We start from the raw sequence: 20333 nt of genomic DNA, 5'->3' as shown, positions 1-20333 counted from the left end.
GCTCGTGTTTTAGATCCTTCACACCACGGGTGTTCTCGAACTAGCGTAGAACTAAGAGCTTCGCCGGCTTTCGGGGGCAATGAGTAGTACTCATTGCCCCCGAAAGCCGTCGAATCTCTTAGTTGATACGTCCAACTACTACACAACAGAAATGTTGAGAGATTTGCGTGCTTTTGGGGGCCGCGATTGCTCAAATTAACTGCACACTATAATTACATGTTGCAATTGAATGCATATTTACTTGTGCCTTTTCAACTTTCCAGAAACCTTAAGCTGCTTGGGCTCAAAGGAAAATGTCGATCCATCGTGTGCTATTAAGAACATCTCACATACTTTGTTGAATGATTCAAGATGACCACAAGGTAGTCGAGCAAGGAACCCATCAGCCATGAAATATTATCTATTCCATGTAACTCTGTAGTTCCTCTACTGCTTTTGTTTAATTACATTATAGTTACGCTACATGTACATTAGAATATGTGCAATGTTTGATTACAAATAAAATGTAATTTTGCATTGCAGTTCTTTGGATCTGTTGTTGCTGGGAACAGCGATCCTGCGAAGTGGCACTGGTTGCCTACCAGCTAGCCTCTGTCCGAGCAGGCCACTGTAAGTCAAACCACTTCAATTGGTCCCAGTTCAACAGTTATGTTTGCAACCAGCTCCAGCCGAGACTGTGACCGGTTAGAAACCACTTCAGATTGGGACTGGCCAGAAACCAGTTGAGCTGGAAGCGGTTGCACTGGTCTCTGTTCGATAACACAGTTCAACTAGTACCAGTGAAAAAAATTTTTGCCTGGGGTATTCCCAGAAAACACGTACTTTCGCCTTATTGTACGTGGAAAGGGAAATGATCCTGTGTACTATTTCCAGTCACCGTTACTTGAAGCTGCTGCCGGCTAAAAGAAGCTGAGCAAGCTCCGTGCGCATATGCCCACTGATGTAACCTAGAGGTAAATTATCTCGCTGATGTGTTAGATTTACTTCTTTGCATACTTCAGTGCTCCAAGATACTGAATGCTAAACCGCTCTGCTGTAAATTTTGTATTCAAGGTGAAAAGATCTAAGAACATGTGTATATGACATATCATGTGCTTCATATGCGTATGACTTGTCAATGTGGTGTTACTTGAACTATGTCATGATTGTTGAACAGGTTTAACGTGTCCTTGACCCTGCATAATTTGTTTGGTTCCAATCTGTTCCAGCAGAGATGGTCACTTCTGGGCACACCATCCTTCCTGGCCAAGTCCTGTGGAAAGGCATCCAAAACACCCTTGGCCTTGGATCACTTTCTGAAAGAAGATCCAGGATGGGGCATCTCTTTTGCATGGTTTCTCGTGACACTGAGTGAGTATTTCAGTTTTCATCATCAATCAGCATTGCATCACTTTATCATTTCAATCCTTCACTCTGCAGGAGCGCATTTCAACTAGAAACTGATATTATTCCGGCTTATTTCATTTAGCCGTTTGTACTGCTGTTCTTTAGTGACTGTAACACATGCTTGTTGTGTTCATAACTTAAATGTCACACCAATGTCTCGAAAGGTAGAACATAAGGAGCTGGTGTCCCTTATAACTTCACATGGAATTAGGGTATTTTGTTGGGATGGCATGCTGCTTGTCCACCCTTGAACATTAGCATTCCTTTGCAATTGAAATTGTGCCTTCTTACCCACTTAGAATTTGGGGCAATAAGTGCATAGCATGGCAGATAATGTTCGGTGTCCCTCTCCTTATTTTTTGTCGGAAACAAAGTCGTTGAGTAAAGCTACTGGTGGCTGGCTAGTACGTGTAGCTCCATATCTTAATATATTGAAAGCTGGGTGACCACACCGGATCAGACAGGGTGGTTCGGCCGACCTCTTCATTTTTTTCTTTCAAACATATTTTAAAGCCTTGTTCCTAGGAGGTATATTGGCGCTGAAAGTAGTTGAAAATAATTGGTGGTTATTTTTTAATGTACTATCATTCAGATGTGGGCATTTCGACCATTGCGCTTTCTATGCAGTTTGACGCCAAGTATCTTCATAACTATTTGACATATTTAGCTGAATTTGTTATCCGTGTATTGTCTGGGATGGGTAGCACTGCATACGAAGTTCTGCAGATTGTAAGAAGGTGCATCTTTGATGAGCAAAAAATGCCAAAGTTGCTTCATTTGTAAAATATGGTACATTTTAGGAACTTCATAACTCGTTCCCTGTTTGTGATACCAGAAAATTATCCACATCGTTCCATTCGTCTCGAAATGCCCTTTCCTCGCATAACGAGTACATTGCATTGTGAATTATGGTAACGGCCCCAACAGTCCTTTTATGAAGGGTATCTACAAGAAATGCGTAAATTCGACAGCGTGTATCCCATATATTCCCACTTGTGACATCGTTCATTTTACTCACAAACATTCTCCGAGAAGACTCGAAACAGCACACACAAAAATTTGCTTCAGGGATGGTCGAAGTTACGTTCGTAACTCAATGTCATTCGCAACGTAATTTTGACCATGTCTGAAGCAATTTTTTTTATGTGCTGTTTTGAGTCGTCATGAAGAACGTTTGTGAGTTTACGAGTGGGAATATATGGGATGTGCGATGTCGAGTATACGCATTTTCCGTAGATACCATTCACAAAAAGACCATTGAGGTGCAATTCGCGATACGATGTAATCGCTATGCGGAGAAAGGTCATTTCGAAGCAAACAAAATGATGCAGATCATTTTCAAGCATCACAAGTGGGGGCCGAGTTGTGAGGTTCTCAAAACGTATCATATTTTACAAATGAGGCAACTTTGCGATTTTTTATCTCCTCAGAGGCAAGCCTTAGGATTCTCAGAGCATAGGACGCAGTACTACCCACCTGGCACAACACTTGAAAACAAATTCAGCTGAATATGTCAAATAGATATGAAGATATGTGGCGTTGAACTGCGTACGAAGTGCAGTGGTCGAAATGCCCACATCTGAATCATAATTCATTAAAAAATAACCACCAATTATTTTCAACTACTTTCAGCGCCAGTATGCTTCCTAGGGACGAGGCTTTAATATATGTTTGAAAGAAAAAAATTGGAGAGGTTGACCAGACCACCCTGCCTGATCCTGCGTGAAATCACCCAGCTTCTGTTTCTCCTTAGCAGTAAGAAAGTGTGGTGCCCTCTGTACGCTGGTGCACCGTGATGCTGTGCTCTGCTCTCCATAGTATTTATTCATCCAGAATGCAAGAAGCATTACAAAGTTGTTTCTTTGTTATGACTATAGTCTAAAAACTGAGTTGTACAGAAAGCCCATTTTGATCACAAAATATTATACTGGTGCGACACAATTGCAGTATGCTGTTTTAAAATGACTAGTGGGTAAAATGGATGCAAGGCAAACGGGGAGGTAGCTCTAATCATGATTTGTGTGCGGAATAAAGAAATCAGTGTTAGATTCAACATGGAAATTGTGTGCTTTCTCTCCCTTTTTTTTTTCGGTGATGAGTAGTGCAGGTGCGGGACGTGCATGTGTCAGTATGAAGGACATTAGGGTGCAGCGAATTTATGTGGTACATATTTTATAACAAAACACAAGCACGCAATTCTCTGGTGCATGGTAAGATTAGTGCAGTGATTTTCCATAAACTAACCATCTCATTCCTGCATACATCACCCGTGTCACTAGTCATCAAAAGTAAAAAATTGTACTTGCCTCACTGATGGCGTTGCTGATTCTTTCATTTAAAACGTATTTTCTGATTGGAACTACCTGTTGAATTGCTTGGCATGTATTTCCTGGAATAATCTCAGTGACATTTGTGATTATACGAGTGAAGCGTGCTTATTTCATAACCAAACATATTCTTGGTTTCAACAATTTTAGGCTACATCTATAATGACAAACACTGTAAGATCATTGCGTCTTCACACAGTCACTCCACATGAATCATCAATATCTAACAATATTTAAATCGATATATGTACTATCCCAGTATGAGTGAAGGTCTTTATGAACAGTATAAGACCTTAGGATATTTCTTCGCTTGTATTGGAAAGTACTCAGCCAGCACCATAAAGGTGCCTGTACTAGTGCCACCATACTGAATGTGTAATGTGCAGAGGTGTGTGCATGTGGACCTGCATTCGAATGGTAGTAACTGTCGTACTACATATCCTGCATTTTCTTTCTTACAGGGGTATACTGTGGATCAGCCCTGCAGGGGCAGCAAGCTGAAGAACAAAGCCAGAACCTATGAAGAAGTTCTGGAGATTGTGTCGAAAGCAGCACAAGCGTAAGGGAACATTTTACTTGGTAACCAGATACACTTAATATACTTTGCAACTCTAAGATGTTTTTTTGATCGCTGCAGATTCAACAGATGTCACAGATTTTTCACCATTTCTCTGTATGTACAATAAATGCTCAGTCCTGTACTCTATGACTTGTGTCACACATTACTGCATGACTTGCAATTCCATTAAAGGAAGACAAACACAATTACACATCCTTCAGTGCTGTTCCCAAATTTGTGGGAATTAATGCACTACAAACTTCAAACAAAAGCCGACTCTCTCAGGTGGCCGTGAAAATTACAGGAAAGAGCCGGCAACATAGCTGCCATTAAAATCCCTGTAAATTTTACGGCTGCATTTTTTGTAAGGCACCGTAATTTTCACGGGAAAAAAACAGCATTTTGGTTACATCAAAATTACTGTAAATTTAACGGCAGTACTTCTTCCGAAGTGGCCGTAACTTTAACGGGATAAGTCCGGCAACATAGCTGCCATTAAAATATACGTAAATTTTACGGTAGTTTTTTTACAGTGCACCTCATCGGCAATGGTGGTCCGACACGTATCATCCTCGGGTGGGTCCAACATGTCGGCTGACAGACGACAACAGAAGTACGCCGGCACCGAGGAAGAGGTACGTACGTGTTATTTGTAACCGGATTTTCAGTTCATCGTGTGAGATTCAGGGCATATTCATATGCATCGTGGCACTGAAATTTTCGTCAACAAAACGTTTACATCCGTCCATGCAGGTCACTGTGCTCACCACTGGGTCAGGCATATTAGTGCAATATTGCGAGATGTCTGGCAAGGACTGTCACAGATTGTCAAGCCGACGGGCACGCGGCTCCGTGAGTTTCGAGAGAATGGTGAATGAAGCTGGTTCCGACAAATGTAAATTAATTTACTGGTGGTTTTGAATAAATGCATATCATATACTCACACATTTGCTACTTCTTTTGAAACGGCTTATAACACTCGGTGCGATAGCGCAACATGTTGGGTATACGACTCTGACCCTGGGGTTGAGACTGGGGTTGAAACGGACTGAGTCAGGTTATTATCCGATATCGGCAAGGCGGCCATTCACGGAATGATCAAGAATAGGTCACGTTTTGATCAAAAGCTATTCAGGGGACAATAGAAGTTTAATCCGGGTTATGACACCTCTAATCCAGATGTGATCAAATTTTGAATGAACCTATGTCAAAATTTGATTGGGAACTGATCGGTTTCTGATCAGTGAACTGAATCAAGTTTTGATCAAAGGTTAATCAGGAGTCGGTACAATTTTGATCTGGATTTGATAACGTTTTGAATAAAGTTTATCAAAATTTTATCATATGCTGATCAGTGATCCTGCCCAATTTAGGAATCAAACCGGATGAGACATCCGGGATCAGGATCGGATTCCAATTTGATTCCGGAATTTTCGTACGGGATCGATAAAAATGTGAGAAAGAAAAGAGGTGGTGGTAGGCAGTGCTACAGGCGTGAGCTTGACGTGACCACGTCGTGCCGCCGTGACGGATTCGCGTGAAATGCGAATCCTGACGGTTATGCCAATGGCCAGCGTGACTAACTATGGTGTCCTTGGCTTCGTCTACATATAGTGCGCGTCGCACAATGTGATATTCCCGCCTGCGTTCTGTGTCCCCTATACCGTGGTAGTGAATCATGCCATGGTCCCCCCGCCGTTATCTTTGTGCCGCAATCGGTGAAGGCAACATTTGTGTCCATTCCCAACAATGCTTTTTCTACTTCAACTTAGGTTTCACGTGCTTTAATTCGACTTTCTCGCCGTTTTCAAATTCAGCTGCGAATAACTTCTCTAAATCCTCTCAGGTCCACAGAATTTGCCACCAAATTGTCCACCGAACCTTATTCTACACGAAACAATATGAACTTGTCTGAAATCTGCACCGAACTATAGAGGCGTCCGCCCTCCAAAGCAACAAAACTCACCGTTTCGGAACCCCTTGCCAATCGCTCCCCCTCACTACGCTACGAGGCAAGGGAAGACATTTAATGGTCACACAACGCAGATGGCGTCATTCTATCCAATGACAGCTTTCCCGTCGACCTCCGCCTTGTAATCTTCGCGTAGGAGCCGTTTCAAACTTGCACGAAATCATGTGGCGGTTTGTACCCTCATATTGAACGTAATATTGAACGTAAACATCATGTTCACGTCAAAAAGGAAAGGGCGAGAACGAGGAATCCGGATTGATATTAACTGCAACAGGGAGCCAGGGAATCAGTATCCTGTTTTCTGGATGAAGCGGCCTGTTCTGTCGAAACAACGGGTGAACTCCCTTCTCTTCATAATGCAGGGCCCTGTATAATTGACAGTGACACAGACGCCAGTGAATCACAGAAAACGGATCCCTATAGGGTTATAACAGGCACCCTGGATTTTTTTCCCCAGTACTTTCCCTGTCCAAACAACAAAGTGAGAAACAGAACGAAGCAAAAAAGAAGTGACCGCCCTTCCAGCATGACATTTCACAGCTCCCAGCGCCTAAATCTTATTCAGAAAAATTGTCACGCGGCTAATATCTGGGCTCTCTAAATCTGGTCACCCATAGTAAGGGTTAAAAATTGATCAATTTTTAACCCTTACATCGGGGGTTATGGTCTAACCCTTTTGTACGGGTTATGTAGGCGTGGCCTGCACATAAGGGTGCCACTCAAGGTCGCAGTTTTTTAGCCTTATGGGTTACGAATCGTAACGCTTCCCGCAGGCGCTGAAACCCGCTTTATGGGTTACCAGTCCTCTGCAGCGCTCTTCCCCTCACAGCAGTGTAGCTTGTGGTGAAGCCCGCTCGCTGAGTGCATCGCCGTGTGGCCCCAGCTCATGTACTTCTAGAGAAGTGGCAGTGTACAGGCATGAAAATAAAATCGTGTTTGTGATAAAATAAACGCATGCACACTTGTGCATGAAATCCGAGTATGGAACACATAGATATATTATGGCTAAATGACAAATTACAAAATTATTTCACAACTACTTAGAGTCGGGAAACATTAGTTTGCTTCGTTAAGCCAGCTGTCTGTTGATGCGGATGTGAGTACTGACAACATGAGGGATCTGAATTACTGACAACAAATCTGCTCCTGGGAACCATTTACGAAATGCTGACAAGTACATGCAAGATATTGCATGAGACTTCACTCTGCGGCTTGCGTTATCCTGGTGGTGTACCGTAGCTTGTACTCCCAATCATTCTAGAACAGTCGAACAGTTGTACGCAGAGGCTGACTGCGCCGTGAAATTCGATCCTGGTGTACTCAGGTCACCACTGTTTCTGCATCTTGAAAAGACACATGCATGAACAAGCCTTAGCTTGCGTCAGACAGCTACACTCGCTTTCAAAAGCCGGTCACACATTAACAGAAAGAGAGGGACAAATGTAAAAAGAGAACAGATACACACCGTTGCAAACTCACTGTTTCGTCGCGAATGGTGGCCACAGCCATCTCCTGAACGCGAGGCACGTCTACAAAAAGAACCGCCCCTTGTTTGTTTTGCGACAGCACAATTCATCGCTTTAATAACTGCGGAAGACACTCACCAACTGATTCAAGACGCCCATGTATTGAAGGTGAATGGCCGCAGAAAACACACCTCCCAGTGCGGACGCCGGCATGATCCTCAATCTTTCTCATAAACTCAGCACAATCACACTCATTTTGCTTGCACCGACCGTGAAGGTTGCCGCGAATGTCCTCGGAAGTGAACAACACAACAGCAACAACAACAAGACAAGAGTTCAAAGCCAACGGGTCGCAGAGACAACTTGATCCAAGCCTCGACTCGAAGCTCCGAGCGTCCGCGTCCGTTCAGTTTGAATGTTTAAGCGCAGGCGCAGAAGACGCGAAACTTGTAGCAAATTCGTTCTTGTCCTTTTAATAAGGGTTACGGTTGAGAGTATGGGTGACTGGAATTACGTAAGGGTGATATTTCAAGGGTGACATCGATGACACGTCACTGTCACCCTTGTAGCACGGTGCCGAAGCGTTACAGCGGGCGCATGTAACACTCGGAATGGGTTCTAGACGAAGTAACCCATGGTTTTAAGGGGGAAATGCCAATCTAACCCCTGGAACACAGGTTACAGGCTGTTAAGGGGGACGATAAGGGGGACCGGATTTAGAGTGGAAAAAATGGCAGTACGGGGCCCACCTGTCACTGTCTATTAACACGACGATCCGTAAAATTTTACACCAAAACTTGGTGTAATTTGTCCGTTTTTTTAGGAAATTTCTTTTCACACACATTTCTTTTGCAGATCTTTCTCAGATGAAGCTAGCTGTTCTCCTGATGCTTCTTCTCTGCTCCTGGCGTGCTTTCGCTCTCCCAACTTCGTGGCTTCCCGATAAAGGAGTGGTACCCAGTCTTGAGTCGATACTAAATTTCAACCACAGCACGCAGTTGATCGGGCCTTGGGTCACCATCTCTCAATACGCTGTGTTTCTTCTCACCAAACAACCCATAACATCTGGTAGGTTCGAAATTCATTAATGAACCCTACAAGACATGTCGCGAAACATTAGGAAATTACGTGAATAAGGGTCAAAATGTAGGCTAACTGGTGATACATAATGAAATTTGGCTGAACCGCGAGACAAGGAGTTTGTATCGACAATGTGTTTGTGATCGTCTGCGTTTTTGTTGTCTCGGAGTTCAGTAAAAATTTCATTACAAAATTGTAAAAGAAATAATACTGGAACGAGTTTACGGTAGATCAGTTCGTAATGTGTACGCTTTGTGATTACAAGGTTGCGGGTTTATCTAACTTTTCAATTTGATTAACTATTCGTACGAGAGGTGACTAGTCTTCTGCGCAGTGTGCGAGGTGTATCGTGTCATCATTTTTCCTGTTGTGCTTTGCGCCTCTCTCAGCGATAAAATTCGCGATGAGCAGCGTAGGCGTTCCTCATCGTAGCCTCGCGATGTAGACCAAGTGTAAATATGGCTGTGGTGGAGGTCTCGTGTAGTCCGTACATCCCCTGTATGTGTCGATAGCTCGCGTAATTATCCAGCAAATGGTACAATACACAATGGAATACACAAACACACGTTTGTACCCATGCAGAAACCGTATCAAGCGTCGCAGCTCGGAAAGCAATGTCTGTGTGATTTGCATTCCACAAGATGTACCCTTTGAAATTAGAAACTTCTGATTTCAAAGGGTACATCCTGTGGAATACAAATCACAACCGAACGGGGCTCTACGGTCACAAAAATTGAGAAAGAAAACAAGAAAAGAAAGGTAACGCTGTCATTTTTTTGAGATGAGAAAGAGAAAAATGAGAAACCAAACAAGAAAAGAAAGGTAACGCTGTTACCACTTGTGGTAACAGCGCACCGTTCTTTTCTTTCTAATTTTTTTTCTTTTTATTGTGGTTGATTGGCCTTGCTCGGTTGAGAAATGTTAGGTGAATCAAAGATGCTGCATGAGACGTATGGCAGTTCTTGTTTTGGATATATGTCTGTCTTCTTTTTATTCATAGACTTCTTCCGGGCAATTTTTGAACGAACAGAACGGGCAACACCTTCAGTAATACTGAGTCTGGTACGTCTTACTTCCTTTAAGATATGCCGTTTCTTCTGCTCGTAGTCGTATGATAACTGTCACTCAGTACAGTGTTACGCATTCCCGCGCCTGCTTTGAAAAGGAGTCGTTAGAGAGAGAGAGAGAACAAGTAGATTAGCGATTGAAGCAAGAATTCTTGCATCAATCGCTAATCTACTTGTTAGCGATTGTATGTGTCTGTGTATGTGTCTGATTGTATGTGTCTTATCGATGTTCTTTAGTTTCACGAGGCTGTTCAAGGCCTTCCACCTACCCGTCCACCCCTATTGCACTCGACTTTCAGTGCATTGTGCTGCTTGGGAAACTACGACAAAAATATTCGAGGATGAGTGACATGGAGAGGGAACCACTGGAGGTGTTTCAAACCGAGTGAAATGATTCCATACCGGACTGAAAACCGCGTACCCAAGTTATCATTGGAAGTATGGGGAAACACACTGTCGGCAAAGCATACGTAGCCGTGCAGCGCAGGATAGCACTATTGCAGGGCAAACTGTTGGTGAGCGAGAGATAACGTGAAACGGCAGGCATCGAAGTTCGATATGACCGTTTTCGTAGCACGCAAGATATTGCTCGCCGTTTCTGTTTTGTTATGACACCTAATACCCTATTGTTAGAGACAATGCCTACTGCGAACGGAAATATATCTAGGTACTTGGATCTTCCTGAAAAAGTTATCATTCCTTTTAGCCGTACTAGTCACCTCCAGAACTAGTACGACTCAAGGAATGATCCAAGACGGCAATAATGTTTCCATGTAACCTGAGGGCAAATAAAGAAAGAACGAAAGGGTATAAGTTCAGGTCGGTCAACCAATGGTTGAGCTCACGAACTGCCCGTTAGGTCTTCTGCGCCTTCTTAGTCATGTTCCTATAGAATGTAACACTTTTACACTGGAAGAATTAGGTGAATAGCTTGTAGGTTCCTCAAAGAGTGTTTTTCCAGAGTTGTCAAATCAGACGCACTAAGATAGTGGGATATGTCACGATATCCCAGCGTTCAAAATCCCTGATCTGAAAATTCACAATACCAAAATCCGAAATTGAAAAAACGAAAATGTGAGAATTGCTGCGTTTCAAAGTGGGATATCACAGAGCAACATGCCAGCATCGCGTGTTTTCGATGTTCATAGACGTCGTTTTATGCGAACGAAATGCACATTTAAGCGATGGACTTGCGAACAGGGTGGACGCCATAGAAACGTGGCCGCGCTGGAGCAACACAAAACAGAGCTACGATGGTTAGTTCTTGGTTACGTGATACCGCTATAGTGCCGCGGTGGGACCAAGGTAAGCTCTAGATTGCTGGTCTCCACGCGTGTCCTAAGCAGTGCCAGCTTTAGACTGTGCCAGCTTTAGACTGTGCCGACTTGAAACTCCGAACGTCTGGGATTTCGAACTTATGGATTCTTAAGCATGGGATCTTCGCATACCCGTATACCCCCTTCTATACATTCAATATGCAGTGCGAATCACAATTATAGGGACATCACTCAAAATTACGGTATTGCGTCGCGGTTACAAGTTGAGGAATTAAACTGTTTTATTCAATTCGACATGAATAAAAAGCATAAAAACACCTTTGTTTATAAAACGGATCCGTTTCATATAATTTTTTCATACCTTCAAGTTTGACATGGTGCAAAGGTATAGGAATGCCTACCTGAAGCGGTCTTCATACAGGAACGTTGCCTGCGAAATCGGAATTACCAGTGGAGTCAAGAGTATGGCTATATCACGTGAATCGTTTTCCACAAGAATGCCCAGCGAATGCTGTAAAAGTGAGAAGGAGCCAGCGCAAGCCCATACCATTCGTAAAGCAAACTGAGTTTTCGCCGCGTCCTTCCCAAAATGGGTCGTTCTGTAAAACGTATTATCCCCTTCTACAAAATCGGTTGTAACAATGGTCAGTTTACACCCCGAAGGCTCAGAAAGCTGAGCACATACGATGATGCACGGATGAGACCAGTCGTCCCCCAACAACCCTCGCAGTCAAATAACGAATAGCCAAATCTGCTAATATGACCCTTCCAGTCTCCAAGAGGGTAGCAAAACAACGCCCAGGAAGTCATAAAGACCTTTCTAGGCTCACGGATCGGCACAGTGCATTCGAATGTAGTTCACCCCCACAGCAGAAAAGCACTGACTGCACGAACATAAGGCTTCTCCCCAATCGCGCAATTGTTCACTTCCATTGTTTCAAGTGGTCAGATGGAAAGTTCAGCCTGAACGGTTCGGACAGTGACACTATGCTGCAATGGTCTGCCAAAGGACCTTTTCTACATTTCTAACCCGAAACTTCAGTGTTGGATCTGGGATGGCCTGGGGCGCATTCTTCAGTTTGGGCATGCGCACGATCGCCCACATGAGTGTTCGGGCTACCAGACAGTCCACCAAGACCAACTTCTACCGTTCCTTCGTCGTAGCCGTCGTCAGGGCCTCATCCTCCAAGTCGACAAGGCTGCGATTCGTGTTCCCCAGTCATGTCAGTATAGTTAGTGGCCAACTAAGTTACCGCCATGCCTCGAGCAGCATATAGTTTTGACCACAGCCCAATCGAGAACCTGTGGGGAATCGTCACCCACCAGGCCTCCCCGACGGCCACACGCATGGTACGTGCAATGGGCTCAAGCCCGCCATCAACGGCGCCTACCAGTCCATAGGTACTGCCACAACCCAGAACTTAGTGCCAGCATTCCGCGGCGCCCTTTCGATATTGTTGCAGCATATTGTTACCGGAGGAAAAATTATATTTTTTAGTGTTTTGTTTGGGTAAGTGCTATGCAGTGCACTCACACAGAACACAAAATACCCCTATATTTTTACACGAGGGCAGAAAGCGATAATGTTACCAGGAGAGGAGTCTCTATATTTATGCACTGCACCTAGAGTTTTGTACAGTGCTGTATAAAAGTTCACGGCACGCGCCAGCCGTGTATTTTTGTCTTCAGCGCGACACCCTAGCGGCGAGGAGAAGTGGACTCGTTTGCTCTGCTTCTCTCATTCATGAGGGAGGAGGGGAGTGCGCCGGAAGCGACACCAATCCAAATCATTTCACGAGCACATTCAAGCGATACTGTAATTACTGCGCTGTGTCGCGACCAGGACACCGCCCCCGCCGACCGTTAGCGCGTTAGGAGAAAATACACACGTTGCTTAAGCTTCTTTACTTCAAAATGTGTTTTAACTCTGGCTTAACACAACAGTGGGTAACAACAATTAAAGACGTAGACGCTTCGCTGACCTATTCAGGCGGCATCATCAGTACACCATGTGTCCGAAGGTACAGATCAGCCAACTTATCCATGAAGATACCGTAAACCTCCGGAAGAGGGCCAGGGTGAGCGTTACATGCTTTTCAATCACGCCTGATACACCAAGATTCTAAAAATCTTCTCGGGCCCCAACGTTGCTCGCGAGCCCAGGTTATCACGTTATCAAAATCAAAATCGCGACCTTTTGACCAAGCATGGTCGACAAATTCAGTTTTTGTCTCCGGGGCATACGTAGCCCTGGCCAAATCACGCTTGTGTTCTTTTATTCGTACCACTCGTCGTCTACCTGTTTCACCAATGTAGCTCGCCTCACAATCCTGGCAACTGATCTTACTACACTACACCATTCTCTTCATTAGGCTGCGTGCGGTCCTTCGGTTTCGTGAACACTGTCGCCAGAGTACACATCGGTGGAAATACTGTCCTGATGCTCAAAGGGCTTAACGCTCTACGGATTGAATAAGAAACACCTTGAACACAAGGAATCCGGCTCTGTCAACCGAGTTGTTTGTCCTTTGTCGCATACTCCGTTGGGTATCACTGATGAAAGTTCCTAAATACTTTCGTTTCTTAAGTATCTTGAGTAAAGTCTCCACTTCTTGGGCTCCTAGCAATTCGCTCCGAGATATTTTATCACAATGCTGTAGAAGCGTGCACACCACTCAGCGCCTGTGTTCCGCAGAGTGATGCGAATTGTAACACAATAAACTCCCACTATCACATGGTTTACAGTAGACGGTTGTTTGTTCCAAGGGTGTTCCCCGTGCCTCGCCTAACTAGGACATCAAGAAAGGGCAACACACCATCACACTCAATTTCACACGTGAACTGAATAGCTGGATGAACACTGTTCAGAGCCTGGTGAAAATCACTTACATTCTTACTATCTAAAAGGGCAAAAGTGTCATCCACATACCGGCAGTAAATCTTTACAGGGAAAGGTCATGAATTGATCACTTGCATTTCAACATATTCCATGACTAAATCAGCCACAGTCATTGACACAGGGCTCCCCATGGGGCAACCCTCCGTTTGGTGATACACCTCTCCTGCAAACGCAAAATATGTTTGTTTCACAGAAAACCTTAGTAAAATCATGACGCCATCTACCAACAGGGATGTGTGACTCCCTACTGTGTGGTCGTCACGTAATCGTCTCTCGATGACATCCGTAGCTAGACTAATTGGTATGTTCGTAATGACACCGCGTCAAACGATACCATTTGCTCGTCGTCACACATCGTCCACAAAAGTCGTGTACGGACACTGGTAGCGAATTTAGCCCAATTCCTGACTGACGATGTGTTCGTTTCCGTGAGTGGTTTCAGAAGTTCCACCAAAAATCTCAACAGATTGTACGTCGGTGATCCAATAAAAGGCACAATTGGCTGTAGGGAGGGGGCTCTCTTTGTGAACATCAGGTGAACCGCAAATCTTGGATGTAGATCCGTCTAACGAAAATAGACGGCTGTTACAAGACCTCATCAGTCTTTCCGTCTTTTTTCAACCTACGCAGGTGGTGCACTAATTACCTCTCGGGCTTCTGGAAGTACGTTGGGTCATCCAGCAAGTGACGCATTTTCCGGTCGTAATCAAGACTGTCCATTACTTCACTGTTAATCCACTGTTGTGTTTAGTCGGAGATAAAACACCTTTCAAAACATGCCTCTTCGCGGCTTTTGGAATATATTTTCAAATGTAAGCTTCTGTCCAGAACTGTACCACGAATCGATCCCAGAAAGCTTGCATTATCACGTCTTCTCGTGAGGAGGTTCAATAACATTTCTGGGGGAGCTTCAGTGGTAGTATTCAGATCTTAATCATATACTGAAACATCACTGTGAAATTATCTCGCAATAGTAGCATGAAAGAAGTACTCTCTGGACCACTATGTCTTGCGATTGGTCACTAAGCTACCAAGCGCAATACTTCTAAATAGTAAATGAATATTAGATGTTACGGTAGTGGACAATGCTGCCTTCGACACAGTAGGTAGGGTTATCGCCAATTAACCTAACACAAATTGCTTAATATCTACTTCTCAGCACCACACAATAGTGGACCCATATAGGCTGGGCATTCGCGATACGGGTTCAATATGGGACCCGTATGCAAGGAATTCCCCGATATTGGCTAAAACTTCGCAATCTGAGCTCCATATCGCAAAGTTTGAACCAATATCGGGAAAATGTCGGCAATATGGGCCCCATATTGCCCGTGTGCAGCCCATATTGACTGAAAATGCAGAAAATTGTACGTGCCATGCCCAAGCATCACGGGAAGATTGGACGTTGAACCGTGTGAAATACCCAACTCAATAGTCGTAACATCCAACAATTTCCTGCAGATGATACACATTGTTCGAAAGAGTCAACATCTGAAAATACCACTGTAACATGCACTCCAACTCAACTCAACTTTCCACTTGCTTCAAAGAGCCGCCATCTTGCTTCGCGATGCCAATCGGTCGAACCGACTGAGAGCACAGGGGTTGCATGCAACGTACTGCTCCGGAGACGAAAGAGTGCTGGGCGAACGCAATGCATCCTGGACAGGTCCTGTTCGCACGTCACAGCAAACGTCAAGGCACACCTAACCATAAAGATGGCGTCACCCGTGATCGGCGTCCAAACCGTTTGTAAACAATGCTGTTGTTTCGGCGCAACGGTTAGGATGTCTTTCAATCACGGTAATTATTTTTAACCCATACTCTCGCAGTAAAACGCGCAGTTTAGCACATAATGCCTCGTAGTATTGATGACTTCCAAAGATGTGATGACGACCGCGCGTTAAGACTCACTGAGCCGATGCAATGTGCTTAAACTAAAGAGAAAACTATGTTGCGGGAAGCACAGCATAGTTTACCCTGGCAAAATACCTTCATCTCTTGGCATTATCACGATGGAAATATGTCGGTAAACGGAAAAACGACATGGAAATAAAGTTATATGACATCAAAATGGCGTTTCTATGACGTACGACCGGACAAGATGGCAGTTTTGCCAAAAGGAACACGCAAGAGGGTAGTCGGGTGGCGGGTTTCTGTCACCCCTGTGACTGCGAGCGTGGTTGTATGAGCGAAATCATGCATTCTACAGCCAATGCGCATGCGCGACATTCTGATCGGACGTTTCATTTGGGCAAAAATGTCATTGGTATCTCTACAACGTAACAACTGAAGTGGCAGGTCAAGCTACTGCAGGCAGTGTGAGCTGCTGAGGCATATGTCCGTCAAGGTCACGAAAGTGTTTCTCTCCTTTATACTCTAGGACCGGTTTGGAGATTTTTGGTTCGTACACTGTTGCGATCCCAATAAATGGTTCTGAGGGACTCTGAGGTATTGTCAGCTCTGTGGGAGTGCTCGGGTAGTTCAGCAAGACGGGCACAGCACCGGTTCTTCGTTTTTAGGGGGCTGCACGCTGTTTTTCTAACGCGTTGCAACGTGGCAACCAGATGTGCAGATATAAAAAAGAAAAAAAAAAGGCAGAAGTAAAATCAGTGGTGGATATTATACCGGATAATGCCTATTGTTACGCGGACTCACCGTTGACGTTATTACGGAAATATTTGTGCAATATGGGCAAAATGAGCATGCCAATATGGCTATCTCATATTGGTCGAATATGGAGCCTGGTTGCACTCCCGATATTGGTCTCATATTGCGACCCATATTGGACGAATATTTGCTTGATGCTTAAGGTTTCTCCTAGAATCTATCTATTAGGCTAAGAGCACAGCTTTGTGACGTTATTTGTTTTTGTTTCCTGTAGCTCCGGAAGCACCAGCCCTTTGTGTACGGGGCATTCGAATTCACTGTGGTTGCAGCCAATATCATCTTCGCGGCTGGCGTGGCCACGTTCTTGCTCCGCGTGATTGGCACGTGCGGTTCGTCGAAGGAGCAGGATGTCACAGTCAACTTCAAACTTCTGCTGAATACTTACATGGTCTCCTCTTGGGTGGTCATGGGAATAGCTATGTGAGTGTCCCTATACCGCTACATTTAACTGCATAGAAAGCATTTCGAACATATCTGTATATCTTCTTCATTGCGTTATACGAACATGCGGGAACTGCACGAAAAATATTCTTTTGGGTAATGTTAATTTCCCGAGCAAAATAGTTCACAAGAATTGACGCGGTGCCGATCTGGCGCAGCAAAGCCTCGCCTGTGGGGAAGTAGCCAGCTCGGCAGAGCAATTTTTATTGCTGATCAAGAATCGTCCGCTTGCGAGAGCGACCAGTCGAGACGCCTAACGGGCGGCGCAAAATAGAACTGCACACATGAAAAAAGAATAAGAAGAGGCGCGCTCATATGAGATTAACCCACAAGACGTCGCAGACTGGCAGTCAAGGGAAGCAGCGTTTCTGAACAGCGAGTTTAAAAGTTCCCTTCTGCACCAGGATTCCGCGCTGTACTCGTAATTTTTGTGCAATATCTATCACTGGTCTGATAAAAATCACTTGTCGTCCAGACGCCCGCTCCCTTTTCTCAAGGCCGTGCTGTAATTCGTGGTACGTTTTCACCTTTTCCTGAGAGGGAATTCTGCCAAACTCTCAACATTGCGGCGTCTGCTTTTGTTATGTATTTCATCGAATAACAGTCAGACTGCGCGGGGTCATCGAAATCGTGGTCAGTGGTTGACGAGGAATAGAAGACACAGTTCTGAAATCGGCTTTTGAAAAGGATATCACTTTTCTTTTATGACGAACAATTTTTGACCGTGTCGATTGTCAAGTTTATCCTCCACGCTTTAAACCTATCCTACGGTGTCCAAGGTCGTCAGATAGCTAAAGCTGCGCGTAGCCAAATGTTTAGCTCAGGTAGCCAAAAAGTAGCCAAAATGGATTTTTTTTTTGTAGCCAGAAAAGTAGCCAACGATCCTGTGGTGTCGACACTGGACATTGACGATGACGGTCGTATGGTCATCGCTATGAATAAACATTCTAGAACGGCCTGTGATCGTATGAGGATATAACATTTTTGCGAGGATCAGATCCACGACGTTTACTTTTTGCTTTTTCATCGTGTCTCTCGTGGCGAGTTTGACTGACCAACTGCCTGATAGGTTTTCGAGTGCTGCTCTTTGCGAGCCACGTTCCTAGTAAAGCCCCACTGGTTGTATGGGAAACTCTTCTCCGGAAGTCTAGACAGGGAATGTGCGCAATATATCAAATTTATTGCATGTAGTTTATATGACGTGATGTTGTATATGATATTTTGATGAGGTAGCATTTAGTATAAAAATAATGAAATACACAAAAGGGTGGATCCAGCCGCGAAGTCTTCAGTTGAGTTACCAGAAACAGAGCATCTTATCTGTATTCCAGGGTTGCGGAGTTGCCACTCCGGGGTTGGAATGATTCCGGAATCATTCCACATTTCTCAGAGCCCGGAATGGAATTGAAATGGAATGGTGGAAACTGTCCTGGGAATGGAGTGGGAATGGAATTAGGAATTTTCCGCAGGCGGGATGGAATTGGAATGTAATGGTATGGGTGCCACACGGTCAAGGGCGATGATTTCATTTGGTTTTAAGAAAGAAATAAAATGGAGATTTTGGCTTCACTAGTGTCAGGCCCGCAACCCCACACCACTTGCACCAATGACTTTAGTGCAAAACTCCTGCAATGATGATGCCAATGAAGAGGAGGAGGAGGAGAGGACGAGGGCGAAATAACCTTGTATTTGTGCTGTTTCCGTGCTGGGTAATGTCAATCTCCTCTATAGCACTGCTGGGCTAGCTAGTACGGTTACCGGTCCTAATTCTTTTATTGGTGGAATTAAAGGAATGGAATGGGAATGGAATGATAAATCTTCATTCCTCGGAATGGAATGGGAATGGAATGATAAATCTTCATTCCTCGGAATGGAATTGGAATGGAATGGGTGATCACATTCCGCAACCCTGCTGTGTTCCTCCAGTTGCACACCGCACTCTCCGCCCCCTAAAGTACATCGCTGTTGAACCTATCGGGAGGCCGCCGACGTACCGGGGTTGAACTGGACGTGGTGCTGTGGACGCATTTTTCCCCTTTTTTCGGGCTGCAGAAAAGGATTAAGTACGTTCAGGACTTCTGAGAGAGTGTGCTTCAAAAACGCACAAATATCGGTTGCGTTCAGTAGGCGCCCCGGTGTGCGAGTGTTTCAGACTCCACTGACTTAACACGACACAAGCACCATTCGCGCAACCGGGAGTGCGAGACTCCGAGCCGCTCCCCGCGAACCCGTTTAGAAATGGGGACTTTGAAGCAGACGACAAGCGGCCGGGTGCTCGAGGCTTTCGGTGACGTACTTCCTGTTGAGCGCCGGCAGGACGACCTTCGAAGTGCGGGCTCAGAAGCAAAATACGGACTTAAATGTTACCCAGTGCTCTGATTCCAGTAAGCTGTAATACTTTTATAACTGTTATCGTGCTTTTGTATTTTCTATATATTAGTAGGCAACTTCCACGCGGATATCGGCGGCTATCGTGAAGCCGCGGTATACGTAAAGCCGTTCAGAGCATTTATGTTCATAACAGTGTTGTAATCGCTGAATGTAGATTGTGGAGCGACCAGATGTGCCCGCATTTTTTGCGTGATGTCACACATGCACTGCAAGTGCTGCGAGCCCGTGAAGAACCGAAGGTTTTTACATCTTTGTAAGAGGAATATCTGTTCAGGGTGATTATAAACAAGCATATTTACTGTACACATTATGTCAGTGAGACGCAGTGAGAGCATTCTTCAAAACATTTCTTTCCTACGGTCCTATGACCTCGGACGGCGGAAACCGCGCTGAGGAAAGTGTCGTTGTGTAGTGGGGGTCTTACGCACACACTCAAGGCTAATTCATGGTGCCTTTTGTGAACCTTGCCGAAGCAGCACGACTGACGCCGCTGTCCAATATATTCTTCCGTTCACATGCTGCGACCATGGGAAGGTTCTTTCCGTTTTTCCTTTAGCATCATCCTGGACTATAGAAACGCACGGCGTGCCCTTATACAGAGTGCGTGAAGACATCTCCATTACTGTACTGTGTCGTCTTGGCATCACACCTACCTCAATGGCCTCTTCGTTGTACAGCGCTGACCGTGTGTATTGCGCTGACTAGCGGCTCATACACAAGAAAAAAGAGCTTCAGACAAACGACTTTCGCTTTGCTTCGGAAATTGGCGTAACTGCCATAAAGAACCTGGTTCCAGCG

The 20333-nt window shown here is 44.7% G+C and overlaps 1 protein-coding gene across 2 annotated transcripts in view; it reads left to right on the top strand.

Moving 5' to 3' along the window:
• Nucleotides 1–20333, top strand: part of LOC135387008 (uncharacterized) — a 304499-nt gene that overhangs the window by 15864 nt on the left and 268302 nt on the right. For both annotated transcript variants that reach the window (XM_064616448.1, XM_064616447.1), the window contains exons 2-4: nucleotides 8566–8778; nucleotides 9791–9852; nucleotides 16918–17123. In XM_064616448.1, coding sequence (XP_064472518.1) covers nucleotides 8566–8778; nucleotides 9791–9852; nucleotides 16918–17123 — 481 coding nt within the window. The remainder of the gene's footprint in view (nucleotides 1–8565; nucleotides 8779–9790; nucleotides 9853–16917; nucleotides 17124–20333) is intronic.

This window comes from Ornithodoros turicata, chromosome 3 (genome assembly GCF_037126465.1).
Source record: "Ornithodoros turicata isolate Travis chromosome 3, ASM3712646v1, whole genome shotgun sequence".
Taxonomy (NCBI): domain Eukaryota; kingdom Metazoa; phylum Arthropoda; class Arachnida; order Ixodida; family Argasidae; genus Ornithodoros; species Ornithodoros turicata.
This window is presented reverse-complemented; position numbering and strand designations above follow the sequence as displayed.